This window comes from Ochotona princeps, chromosome 15 (assembly GCF_030435755.1).
Source record: "Ochotona princeps isolate mOchPri1 chromosome 15, mOchPri1.hap1, whole genome shotgun sequence".
NCBI lineage: Eukaryota > Metazoa > Chordata > Mammalia > Lagomorpha > Ochotonidae > Ochotona > Ochotona princeps.
In genome coordinates, this window is record NC_080846.1 from 54,324,878 (window position 1) to 54,337,709 (window position 12,832).

Consider the following 12,832-nt stretch of genomic DNA (forward strand, 5'->3'; position numbering starts at 1 on the left):
CGTCCGCAGGCCAATCCGCGGGCCGGGAGGGCGGGGCCACAAGGACTCTTCTTTGAGCCGCTTCCTGGACAGGGAAAAAAAAACACGGAGCCAATCCGAGGGCGGAGCGCGCGGGGGCGGGGCCGCTACGGGACTGGTGGTAGTTCTCGCGAGGTCTGGGGACTGGGCGGGGACGGGTGCAGGCTGGCGAGCCGAGAGGAAGCTTCCGGCGGCGGCTCCCGGTCCCCGAGCCGACATGACCTGCTGCCCGAGCCGGGCTGACCGCCCGAGCCGACATGACCTGCCGCCCGAGCCGGGCTGACCGCCCGAGCCGACATGACCGACCGCCCGAATCGGGCTGACCACCCGAGCCGGGCTGGCCACCTGAGCCGGGCTGACTGCCCGAGACAGGCTCTGGGTGTCGAGCGCACCCAAACACAGCTCCTCGGCGTGTCTCCCCGTCCTGTCCCTCTGTCTAGATTGTCCTTGTTTTGTTTCCGATTTGGCCAGTTAATGAGGCTAAATCAGGTTCCATAACAATGTGTATCAGTATCCGGATACAGCATGGATAGTATGTTTATATAATAGTTATAACAATGTAACGTTCTAACAAATGGATGTTAACCCCTCTCCCCACAGCTTCCTCCCCAGCTAGGAGAGCTTCCTTGGTTTTGTCCTCGCAACAAGTAGAATTGTTTCGTTTTGTTTTTGTTTTTTTCCAGAGCATGCCCTAGACAGTCATGTATTCATCAACATTAACATGTTGTTAGGGATTGACTTAAGGGGCTGGTACCGTGGCATAGTAGGTTAAGCCTCTAATTATGGCACCAACATCCTATTTAGGTGATGGTTTGAGTCCCAGCTGCTCCAGTTCCCACCCAGCTCCCTACTTGTGGCCTGGCAAAGCAGTGGAGGATGGCTCAAGTGCTTGGGCCTCTGCACCCTCGTGGGAGACCTAGAAGAAACTCCTGGCTCAGCTTTGGCCGCTGTGGCAATTTAGGGAGTGACCCAGCAGATGGAAGATCTTTCTGTTTTTCTCTCTGCAAACCTGCCTTTAAAATTTGAAAATCTTTTTTTTTTTTTTAGATTTATTAATTTTTTTGGAGGGGGAGTCAGATTTACAGAGAGGAGGAAAGACAGAAACATCTTCCATCTGCTGGTTTACTCCCCAAGTGTCTGCAATGGCCAGAGCTGAGCTGATCCAAAGCCAGGAGCTTCTTCCAGGTCTCCCATGCGTGTGCAGGGTCCCAAGACTTTGACTCATCCTCCACTGCCTGCCCAATCCATAACCAGGGAGCTGGAAGGGAAGTGGAGCAGCCAGGACATGAACTGGTACCCATGTGGGATCCCGGTGCTTGCAAGGGGAGGACTTCGGCCACTAGACTACTGTGTTGGGCCCAAAATTTAAAAATTTTTTTAAAGATAATTAGTGTTCATTTAAAAAGTAGATCTTTTAAAAAAAGTTATAAAGAGGGAGAGAGAATGAAAAGAAATCTTCCTGCTGATATAGTACCCAGTAGCTGCAAAAACCAGAGCTGAGCCAGGCCAAAACCAGGGCTAAGACCGGCTTCTTCCAGGTCTCCCATGTGGGTGCAGGGGCCCACGGACTTGAACCATCCCCCACTGCTTTTCCCATGTCATCAGCAGGGAGCTGCATCAGATATGGAGCAGCCAGAACTTAACAAACAGTGCCCATATGGGATGCCAGTGCCACAGGCAGAGGCTTAACCTACTACACTCCAGGACCAGCCCCTGTAATTCTGACTTTGAAACCAAAAAGTTCTTCACAATAGCAACAACAACAACAAAATGAGGTGCATATTGATGCGTACAATACCAACTGAGAGTTGTTCAAAAAGACATTCCTTTGTGAGACGACACAACCAAGTGGATCAGCTGAGATTCCAACTGGCACCTGTGTGGAGGCTGGCATCCCCAGGCAACAGCTTTACCTGCTGTGCACAGCACTGGCCCCCACCAGGGCTTGGTCAAGTCTCCCCTGACAGCCCTCCGAGAGCATGGTGAAGGTGACCCTCTGCCTTTGGCCTACCGCCGTCATACTGCAATCAAACTTTGTGTGAATGGATGGGTGGATGGATGAATACAAGAATGAGAAAAGAGAAGAGCGGTTCCATTCGAACTTCCTCTTGGAAAGAGAAAGCAGGGAGCAGCACCGTGACGCCAAGGCTGAAGCTGCTGCTGCCACACCTGGCCCCCGTCTGTGGCCATTGAGGAACAAAACAGCAGACTCAAGAGCTAGCTCTCTTCCTCTCCCCATAATTTTGCTTTTTAAATACATAAATCTCTGTAAAGCAGAAAATGGTATCTGTTGAGGTGCCCACATCTCCAAGTGCCTGGCTTGACTACAGCTCTGACCTAGCTTCCTGCCAACGCACACCCTGGGAAGCCAGGTGATGGCCGGAGCACCTCCGTCTCTGTCCCCCACAGGGGAGCCCCAGAGGGAGTCCTTGTGCCTGGACGTCAGCCTGGCTCACCTGTTGGAGGCCTTTGGGGGAGTACAACGGGATAGGATCTCAATTGAAATGAAAGTAACTGAAAAGGTTGAAAGTGAAAAGTTCCTACCTGATCATGAATTAAGTGCTTTCAAAGACAAGAAAACACGGCAGACCTGGTGTGTTGAGAGAGTAAGGAGTCTTTATGGGTGGATGGGACATAGGTAGAATATGAAATAAAATCAGAAAGTTTGGGGCCGGTGTTTGGCATGCCAGGTAAAGCCACTCCTTCAGTGCTGACACCCCATATGGGCGCTGGTTGGTGTCCCAGCTGCTCTACTTACGTCTCCGCTCCTAGCTAGTGGCCCGGGAAAAGCAGCAGAAAACAGCCCAAGTGCCTGGGCAATGCTGCCCACACAGGATACCCAGAAAAAACTCCTGGCTTGTCTGGCCATCTGGAGAATAAACTAATGGATGGAAGGTCTCTCTCTAACTCTGTCAAATAAATACATAAATCAAAAACAAAATCAGAGAGAAGGTCTTAATTGATCACCTCATTCCACTACTGACAATGTGCCAAATCCTCACCACCACCACGGCTACTGAGACCGTAAGAAGAGTGAGCCAACGAAAGGTCTGCATGTGTCTGTGTGTGTCTCCTTATCTCTCTTTCAGTCTGTCTCTTACATAAATATTTTAAAAAGTAAATATCTAGGTCTGACAGCTAAAGTCCTCACATTGAACATGCTGGGATCCCATATGGGCACTGGTTCTAATCCCTGCAGCCCCACTTCCCATCCAGCTCCCTGCTTGTGGCCTGGGAAAGCAGTCAAGGATGGCTCAAAGCCTTGGGACCCTGCACCCGCATGGGAGACCTAGAAGAGGCTCGTGGTTCCTGGCCTCAGATTGGCTCAGCTCCAGCCGGTGAGGCCGCTTGGAGAGTGAATCATCGGAGAGAAGATCTTCCTCTCTGTCTCTCCTCCTCTCTGTATATCTGCCTTCCCAATAAAAATAAATCTTTAAAAAAATAAATAAATATTTAGGACCCCAGTATGGTAGCCTAGTGGTTAAAGTCCTTGCCTTGCCGGCACCAAGATCCCATGTGAGGGCAGGTTCGTATCCCTGCAGCCTCACTTCCCATCCAGCTCCCTGCTTGTGGCCTGGGAAAGCAGTCAAGGACGGTCCAAAGCCTTGGGACCCTGAACCTGCATGGGAGACCCGGAAGAGGCTCCTGGCTTTTGGCTTTGGATCAGCGCAGCTCTAGCTATTGTGGCTGCTTAGGGAGTGAATCATCGGACAGGAAGGTCTTCCTCTGTCTATCTGCCTTTCCAATAAATAAATAAATAAATAATATTTACTTACTTGAAAGGCAGAGACGGAGATCTTTCATCCTCTAGTCTACTTCTAAAACACTCCAGCTAGGGCTGAGCCAGGCTGAGGCAAGGAGCCAGGAACTCCTCCCAGCTCTCCATGGGTAGAAGGCACACAGGCACCCTGCCATCTTACACTGCCTTCCCAGGCATATTAGCAGGGAGCAGTGTAGTCAGAATTTGCATGATGGGATTCAGCCATCCCACTACTAATTGTTGTGTTCTGGGCATATATCTTATAACTTTACTGACTTTATTAGGGTTTTTTTTGGTAGTCTGCTGTAGAGTTTTTGATGTATAAAATCATGACTTTTTAAAAAATATTGCATTTATTTTTTATTGAAAAGGCAGATACACAGAGAGGGAGAAAGAGAGGAAGATCCTCCGTCCGATGGCCCACTCCCCAAGTGGTCGCAAAGGCCGCAGCCAAGCCAATCCAAAGCCAGGAGCCTCCTCCGTGTCTCCCACGCGGGTGCAGGGTCCCAAAGCATTGGGACACCCTCGGCTGTTTTCCCAGGTCACAAGTAGGGAGCTGGATGGGAAGTGGAGCCGCTGGGACCAGAACCGGCACCCATATGGGATCCCACACCCAAGGCAAGGACCTTAACCACTACGCCATCATGTTGGGCCCAATAATGACTTTTTAAAAGATTTTTTTGTAAGATTTATTTTATTTTTATTGGGAAGGCAGATATACAGAGAGGAGGACAGACAGAGAGGAAGATCTTCTCTCCGATGATTCACTCCCCAAGTGACTGCAACAGCCAGTGCTGAGCTGATCTGAAACCAAGAGCCAGGAACTTCCTCCAGGTCTCCCACGTGGGTGCAGGGCCCAAAGCTTTGGGCCATCCTTGACTGCTTTCCCAGGCCACAAGCAGGGAGCTGGATGGGAAGTGGGGCTGCAGGGATAAGAACTGGCACCCATATGGGATCCCAGCGAGTTCAACGTGAGGACTTTAGCTGTTAGGCCACTGTGCCGGGCCCGATTTATTTTTACTGTAAAGTCAGAGAGGAGTGACAGAGAAGATTTTCCATACATTGATTCACTCCCCAAGCAAAGGTGAGCTGAACTGATCCAAAGCTAGAAGCCAGGAGCTTTCTCTGGGTCTTCCACAGGCCCCTAAGGCTTTGAGCCATCCTCAACTACTTTCCCAGGCCACAAGCAGGAAGCTGGATGGGAAGTGGGGTGGCTGGGATTAGAACTGACGCCCGTAAGGGATCCTGGGTATTCAAGGTGAGAACTTTAGCCACTAGGCTATCATATTGGGCCCTAAAGATTTATTTATTTTAAAGGAAGAGTTACAGACAGGGTTAGACAAAGACCTTTATCTGCTGGTTTACTCCCCAGATGGCTGCAACAGCTGGAGCTGAGCCAGCTTGGATCATGGGGGTGTCCCAGTAGGGGACCCAGAAGGGCAAAGGTGACTGCAGATGGAGGATTGGAGTGGGAGGAGCCTGGGGGACACACAGCAGGTGGCTGGACAGTCCCGCAGAGGGAGAAGAGCATCCAGAGGGGGCTGTGACTTGAGACAAGGCGTGATACTGCTGCCAGAGGCGCCCCCTGCAGGCCGGCCTGCCCCAGCGCACCCCCACAGGCACACACACACACCCTGGACACGCAGCAGTTTTATTTGACTCAGAACTGAAATCCAGATTCTGGCCCATCCCAGCTGTCCAGGGTCCTGGCTGGAGCAGGCTTTGGGGAGGGAGATACATCAGCCTCTTCCACAATAGGACAGGGAAGGATGAGGTACATGGGGTACATGGGAGAGGCCCAGCTGCTGCTGGAAAGGGAATGGTGATTGATGGCTCCCCAGAGACACATGCACAGGAGACTGGGGTGGGGCTCACTCAGAGTTGGCCTAAGGGAGTGGGCTGGAGCGGGACTGGGGCTGGGGGCAGGGGCTGCTGTGAGGAGTGGGCTGGAACGGGACTGGGGCTGGGGGCAGGAGCTACTGTGAGGAGTGGGCTGGAGTGGGACCGGGGCTGAGGACAGGAGCTGCTGTGGGGAGTGGGCTGGAGTGGGACCGGGGCTGGGGGCAGGGGCTGCTGTGAGGAGTGGGCTGGAACGGGACTGGGGCTGGGGGCAGGAGCTGCTGTGGGGAGTGGGCTGGAGTGGGACCGGGACTGGGAGCAGGAGCTGCTGTGGGGAGTGGGCTGGAGTGGGACTGGGGCTGGGAGCAGGAGCTGCTATGGGGAGTGGGCTGGAGCAGACTGGGGCTGGGGGCAGGAGCTGCTATGGGGAGTGGGCTGGAGTGGGACTGGGGCTGGGGCAGGAGCTGCTGCTGGCTGCGGGGATTCAGTAGGTGTGATTGGAAGTCTTGTCCTGCTCACTGTGTTGCTCCTTCTGCGACTCGGTCACAACGCGCTGCAGGCAAAGCAGGGGCAGGAAGGAGAGGGTACGGTCTGTTCAGCACCGCTCCTTCTCCACCCTACACACTTTGGAGCAAAACCAGCTGAAGCTCCAGTTCACCCCTCCTTCTCCTCAGGGAATTAGGCACTGGCAATCCCTTTCAAAGCCCCCTCTCCGCCCCACCAGGATGGGCTGCAGCTGGCGCTGCTGGGGGAGCCGCCTTACCTCTCCGTCCCGGGTTTCAATGGTTCGGATCAGAACCATTTTGCGGCTGAGGTTGTCCTGGGCAGGCTCGGCTTCCGGCACTGGGGAGAGGCGGCACCAGGGGCAGAGAGGCCAGGCTTGGGCTGGCTCCCTTCCCCCGACTTCCTAAACCCCCCTGCCCCACTACCACCCAGGACAGGGACAAGGCTGCTAGTCACGTGCGCGGTACTTACCCGTGGTCTTAATGTTCAAGGAGGCGAAGGAATGGACAGGCACGGAGATCCTAGGGATGGACACAGTGTAGGGTCAGCGCCCAGGCCCGACCCCCACCCGCCCCCAAGTGGCCCCGGCGCCCACCGGCTCTCCTCGCCCTCCAGCAGCTTCCGGTAGGTGGCGATCTCGATGTCCAGGGCCATCTTGACGTTGAGGAGCTCCTGGTACTCGCGCAGGTGCCGCGCCATCTCCTCCTTGAGCTGTCGCAGCTCCTCCTCCAGGCGCGCGGCGCCGGCCTGGTAGCCGCCCGCCTCCAGTGCGAACTGCTCCTCCAGCTCCCGGAGCTGTCGGAGCAGCGCCTCGTTCTGCGGAGAACCAAGGACAAGCCGGGTGGCTGGGTCTTGATCGGGGAGGCTCCCCGGCCGCCTCTTCCGAGGGTCCCCCTGGAGCGCGCACCGCCCGGGACTCACCGTGCCACGCAGCCCGTCCACCTCGCACGTCAGGCTCTGGATCTGCCGTCGGGACTCGTTCATCTCCTGCTTGGCCTGGCGCAGAGCCTCGTGGTTCCGGTTGGCGGCGTCGGATAAGTCCGCATACTGCAGGGAGGGCGCGATGACACCGGCTCCAGGGGGGCTGGCAAGCAGACCACCCCCCTTCTCCCCGCCACCCCTCCCCACACACACACCTTGGACTTGTACCACTCCTCCGCCTCCTGTAGGTTCTTGGCCGCGATGGTCTCGTACTGCGCGCGGATGTCCCTCAGCGCTGCCGTCAGCTCCGGCTTCACCGTCGCCTCCATCTCCACCTGCTGCTGCACCTGCTGGCTCTCCACGCTCACCTGCAGGTCCCGCAGCTCCTGCGGCCAGGGCAGACCGAATGCGCTCACAGTGCAGACGGAAGACGAGGGGAGGTGTGGGGGGTGGGAGGGCAGAGGGGGTAAGGCGGCCCTGAAGGCCCAGCAGCACACACTGGGGTCCACAGAAGGGGGTGCCGAGGGCGCAGCGCCACCAGAGGGCGCAGGGGTGTGAGCCCATCCACTTGTAGACTCGGGCTGCGCTCCCCAGCACCTCGCGGACCCACCTCCTCGTGCAACTTCTTGAGGAATTCTATCTCGTCCATCAAAGACTCAATCTTGCGCTCCAACTCCAGGCGGGACAAGGTGGCGTCGTCCACGTCCTTCGTGGGTGGGGGTGAAGGGGAGGAGAGACAAGCGAAGGGAAGGGCTCATGCAGGCGGGAAAGGGCCTGGCTGCCTCGGGAGCCGCTGGGTGCCCCACCCTGCACGCGCCGCCCGCTGGAGCCTGACCCAGGGTCGGGCTTGGGAGCCCGGCGCTCATACCTTGCGGAAGAGCACTAGGTTGTGCTCGGCGTCCTCCCGCTTGCGTGTCTCTTCCTCCAACCTGTGGAGGAGAAGGGGCAGTGCCTGAGCTCTGATCCCCGACGGGGCCCCCCATGATCCTGTCAGGAGAGGGCTCCAGGCCTCCAAGTAGCCACCCCCCTATTCCGTCTAAAGAGCTATAAGCTGAGCAGAGGGTCCGGGGAGGCAGACAGCCGGTCCCCAACGCAGAACACATACCTGGCCTGGAGGGGACCACACCCTTGGGCGGCCAGTGGGGAGGGGAGGGGACAGAAGCGGGGGACGGGGAGCGGCCGCCTCGACGGCCCCTGACCTCTGCTTGAGGGCCGCCAGGTCCTCGGCCAGCGCGTCGCGCTCCACCTGCACCCGGTCGCGCTCGCGGCCCAGCAGCTCCAGCTCCCGCCGCAGCTCCCGCAGCTCCTGCTGGCACAGCTGGTCGGCGCGCGCCGGCTCCTGGCCTCGGGCCTGGCTCAGCTCCCCGCGCAGGGCGGCGTTCTGCTGCTCCAGGAAGCGCACCTTCTCGATGAAGTTGGCGAAGCGGTCGTTGAGCTCCTGCAGCTCCTGCTTCTCGTTGCTGCGCGTGGCCAGGAACTCCTGGTTGAGGGCCTCGGCCATGGAGAAGTCCAGGCGCTCCGAGGGCAGGCGCAGTAGGGCGCCCGCGCCCGCCCGGGGCCCGCGGAAGCTGCCTAGGCGCACCGACGAGGAGCTCGCGGATGCCGAGCCCAGCAGGCGGCCGCCGGAGAAGCGAGAGCTGCTGTAGGAGAAGGCCCCGGGGGACAGGGAGGGCGGTGGCCCGAAGGTGCGGCGGTACGAGGTGGAGCTGAGGCCGGCCCGCAGGCCCGACGGGTGGTGGCTCATGGTGGCTGCGCACGGGGGTCGCGGCGTGCTTGGAGAAGCCGGGGGGTGCTGCAGGGAAAGTCGTGAGCGGCCGCGAGGCGCCTTTATAGCGGTGCGGCCCGGGGCGTGGTGGCGGTGGTGGCACGGGCAGCTCCTCCCCCTGGCCTGAGAGTGGGGCGGCGTGGGGAGGGGGTGCGGGGTGCCCCACCCACCCTGCGGAGAGCTGGAGCGCCGCACCCTCCCCGCGCGCTGCGGGTTCCTGGAGTGCTGAGACCCCTGTCGCCAACCTGGAGCCAAATAGGGTGCGGGGCGGCGCCTGAGAGCTGGCGTCCAAGGCTGGGGCGCAGGGCAGAAGGGCCTGAGCTAAGCTGGGAGTCACTCGAACGTCGGATTCACAGGGCCTGAGACCAAAGGGCAGCTTTTGGCGTACAAGAGTGGGGCTGGGCCAAGTGAGGTACAGTGACCCAGCTGCGCCCCAGAACCTGTGCGTCCGCAGACAGCCGCGCTGTATTCCCGCAGGCCGTCCCCCAGCCCTCCGGTCACCCCAGGACAGCAGAGGGGCAAAGGCTTTGCGCTCCGCCCCCCCCCCCCACTCCCCTGGGCCCCGGGAAAGGCTGGCAGCCAGCGCTCAGGAGCTAATGGACTGGCCGGCTTTGGCCCCTCCCCCACACATACACTTGGCCCCGCAGATATTGCCTGCTGGTGTTTCAGCCTTAAAGACACAAGCCTCAAGGCTGGGCCTGCACCGGGCCCCAGCATGGGGGTGGGAGGAGGCATCCCAGGAAGGCTAGGGTAGGGTGGGGCTGGGCCCGAGGAAGCCTGCGCAGGGCCAGTTGAGGGGCTTGCTGGGTTCTCCCTCCCCCTCCAGCTGCTGCGCAGTCACGGGCCTTCCCAGAACTGGAGCGGATTCCCGAAGTGCAAGGGGAGGGGGCTGAGGGGCAGCCAGGGCCAGAGGGACTGGCAGGCTGGTAGGGACCAGTTCCAGGAGCTGCAGGTACTTAACTGGTCTGGTTAGGGAGGGGGAGGGCAGAGGGATGCTGCCCATCCCAGGGTCTATTAGAGGAGCAAAGGGCCCAGTGGCTGGGGGAGGGATGCAGGGGCTGACACCACGCAGGCGCGCGAACACAGACACACACACACACACAGAGCCACAGGCCCTCCTCGCCTCCTCCCCCAGGAACACTACCAGGCTGATGTCTGGCCTGGGCACATCAACAGCTTCCGGAGTGCCTGCACCTGCCGCCTGGGTGGAAGAGGCTGCTTGGATGCTCTGCAGAAGCCAGGTGCCCAGGCCTGGGGTTGGGGTTTAGGGAGGGGAAGCTTCCAACAGCTGCTGCTGCCCTGGGTTCTGGGACTCCCGGCAGGCACAGTTGGGCCTCTGGGGGAGCGGGTTTGGGGTGAGGAGGGTGGCTCCCTTGCTGGCAGACTCCTGTCCGCTGCAGGAAAGAGGAAACCGCTGTGTGTGTGCTCTGAGATGGTCCAGGACCAACGCCTGCCTGCGTACATCCCCAAGGAGGCAGCTGCCAAGGCCAGGCCCCTCCTTTCTTCCGCCCATTAGTCTCCCTGCACAGCGGCCTGGTCCTCCTTGATGGGTGTGGTTTGGTTGCCAGGGCAATGGGAAGGGGGAGGGTAGCGATGGACAGGATGCTCAAACCAGGGCCTGGCTGCCCAAGCCCTTGATGTGGGGTGTGGTCCCACTGGACTGGGGTGTCTTGGGAAACCTTAGATGCTTTCTCAGAGCCCTGGGCTCTGAGCCCCACCTCCCCAGGAGGGTCAGCTCACATCATCCCATCTATGTAGGGAGCTCCAGATGGGGCTCCTATCTCCGCCCCTGTGCTCAAGCCCCGGGCTCACTCTCCAGGGCAGGGCTCTGGGAGGCATGGAGTGAGGTGGAACAGAGGAAGGAGCCGGGCTCTGGTCTCCAGCACACCTGCCACCTGAGCCCCGCACACTCCCTGGTACCCGGCTAGGCTGCATGTCCTGCTGTGTGTTCCGAGAGGGCAACGTAGAGGATCCCTGAGAAGCTCCTGAGAGAGGCTGTGAGCCCACCCATCTGGGTGGCAGTGCAGCTTAGGGGGTCCTGTGGGCTGTCTCCACCCAGGGACCCCCTGCCTGAGCATGCTGGCCAGGGAAGTGGCCTCGGTCTGCATCTGAGTGCCAGGATGGAGGACATGGCCCTCAGTTTCATTAGCTGTGTGTTCTGGGTCTCGCCTCTGTTTGCCGCATTGTCTTTGTGCCCAAGTGGTGTGCGGGTGGGTCATAGCAGTGCCTCCCTCATGGCGTTGGGAGGATGCGCTGAGCTGCAGTCTGAAGCACTTAGTACTTGGCTCAGGCTCCACCCTCCGTCACTGCCCCCTCCTCCTACACGCCCTGCCCAGGTCTTTGGACAAGTGCATGTCCAAAGGCTTAGTGCAAGGGTGATGGCTCAGGGAGGCGGGATGTGGAGAGCAGAGACGGAGAGAGTGATGAGGGCCGGAGCTGGACGCCCAGGCAAGGCCGAAGAGCAGAGTGCAAAAGAATGGAGCGTCCACCGGGTGGGAGGCAGGTGTGTTCAGAGAGCAGGTGCTTCCCGGAGTGCTTCTGAGGCAGTGAGCAAGCTCGGAGGGTGTAAGGGAGTGAGGAGATGAGCCAGGTCCCCTGCTCTGTGACCCTGGAAAAATGCCCTTGTCCTCTCTGATCTTCAGTCCATGTTGGTGCACCAGTTGCTGTCCTCAGCTGCTCCGCTTCCCATTCAGCGGCCTGCCAATGCGCCTTGGCAAGCACTGGAAGACGGCCCGAGTGGTTGGACCCATCACTCGTACAGGAGACCTGAGTGGAGCTCAGGCCGCTGCCTTCAGCCTGGTCCAACCTCAGCCATTGCAGCCATTGGGGAGTGAACCAGCAGGGTAAAATACATCTTTTCTTATGTATTTTTTAAACACTCCTTTGTTTTTATTGGGAAGGCAGATGAGATTCACAGAAAGGAGAAATAGAAAGATCTTCTGTCCTCTGGTTCACTCCCCAAGTGGCCGCATGGCCGGAGCTGAGCTGATCTGAAGCCAGGAGCCAGGAGCTTCTTTCAGGTCTCCCATGTGGGTGCAGGGTCCCAAGGCTTTCCTCTATTGCTTTCCCAGGCCACAGGCAGGGAGCTGGATGGGAAATGAGCAGCCAGGGCATGAACCAGTGCCCATGAGATTCTGGTGCTTGCAAGGGGATTTAAACCATCAAACTATTGCACCAAGTCCCACTAATTACTTTTCTTTAATTTATTTTCGATGATGTTCACATAGTTGATTAGGATGGGAAGAGTCAAGGGTTAGGAGAAAGTGGGTGAGACCATTGCTTCCACATTTTTTTTTCTTCTTCCAGCCCTGGTTCCTTTGCTTGCCAGTAGCTGCCACAGACTGGTCCCATCTGTCCTACATCTCATTCAGTTCTTGTATACATCAATGGGAGTTGAAGCCTAGCTTAACCCAACCAACCCCACTATCCACTCTAGCTGGCAGATGCCACCACCTGTCTTGCCAGGCCCACCTTCAGCCCTGGTTCTCATGCTCACCAGTGGGAGTTACAGCGCATCAGAGAGGTGCCCACAGTTTCCCTCCTGGTCCCACTCCCAGTCTCGGACCTTGCACTCTCCAGGCAGTTCTGCAGTGTAGTTTGACAGGACTTGCCCCCAGTCCCAGCACTTGCCAGCTGATGCTGCAGCAAAGCCCACCCAGCCTGCACCTATTCTGGCTCACGCATGCACCAGTGGGCAAGTCAGCCCGGCCCGGCTCTCCCCATAACCCAGTTCACGTACAGACCGACAGGTGCTGAAGTCCTGCCCAGGCTGATCTGCCTCCAAGCCCAGTTCTCAAGCTTATCAGTGAGACCAGTGGCCCTGCAGGGGAGCCTCCAGTAGCCCCCTACCGGGCCCACCCTCTGCCCCTCAGATCTCATGTGTGCTAGTAGATGCTGTGGCCCTGTCCGGCATAGCCTGCCTCAGTTTGGCATTTGCTGGCGAGTACTGTAGCCGGGCCCTGCCCAGCCTACCCCCAGTTTCTGCTCATGTTGGTCCCCTTAATTACTTTTAACTAAATGCTGGG

General features: G+C 58.4%; 1 protein-coding gene across 1 annotated transcript; it reads right to left on the minus strand.

Annotated features, from left to right (window-relative positions):
* Window positions 1-6,085: 6,085 nt before the first annotated feature.
* Window positions 6,086-9,077, minus strand: PRPH (peripherin). Its single transcript, XM_004598994.4, has 9 exons — window positions 8,242-9,077; window positions 7,911-7,971; window positions 7,653-7,748; window positions 7,258-7,428; window positions 7,043-7,168; window positions 6,717-6,937; window positions 6,593-6,642; window positions 6,381-6,460; window positions 6,086-6,170 (listed from the first exon to the last, which is right to left on the minus strand). Exons 1-9 carry the CDS (start codon window positions 8,784-8,786, stop codon window positions 6,102-6,104), a joined length of 1,419 nt encoding a protein of 472 aa, XP_004599051.2. The 5' UTR covers window positions 8,787-9,077; the 3' UTR covers window positions 6,086-6,101.
* Window positions 9,078-12,832: the final 3,755 nt, after the last annotated feature.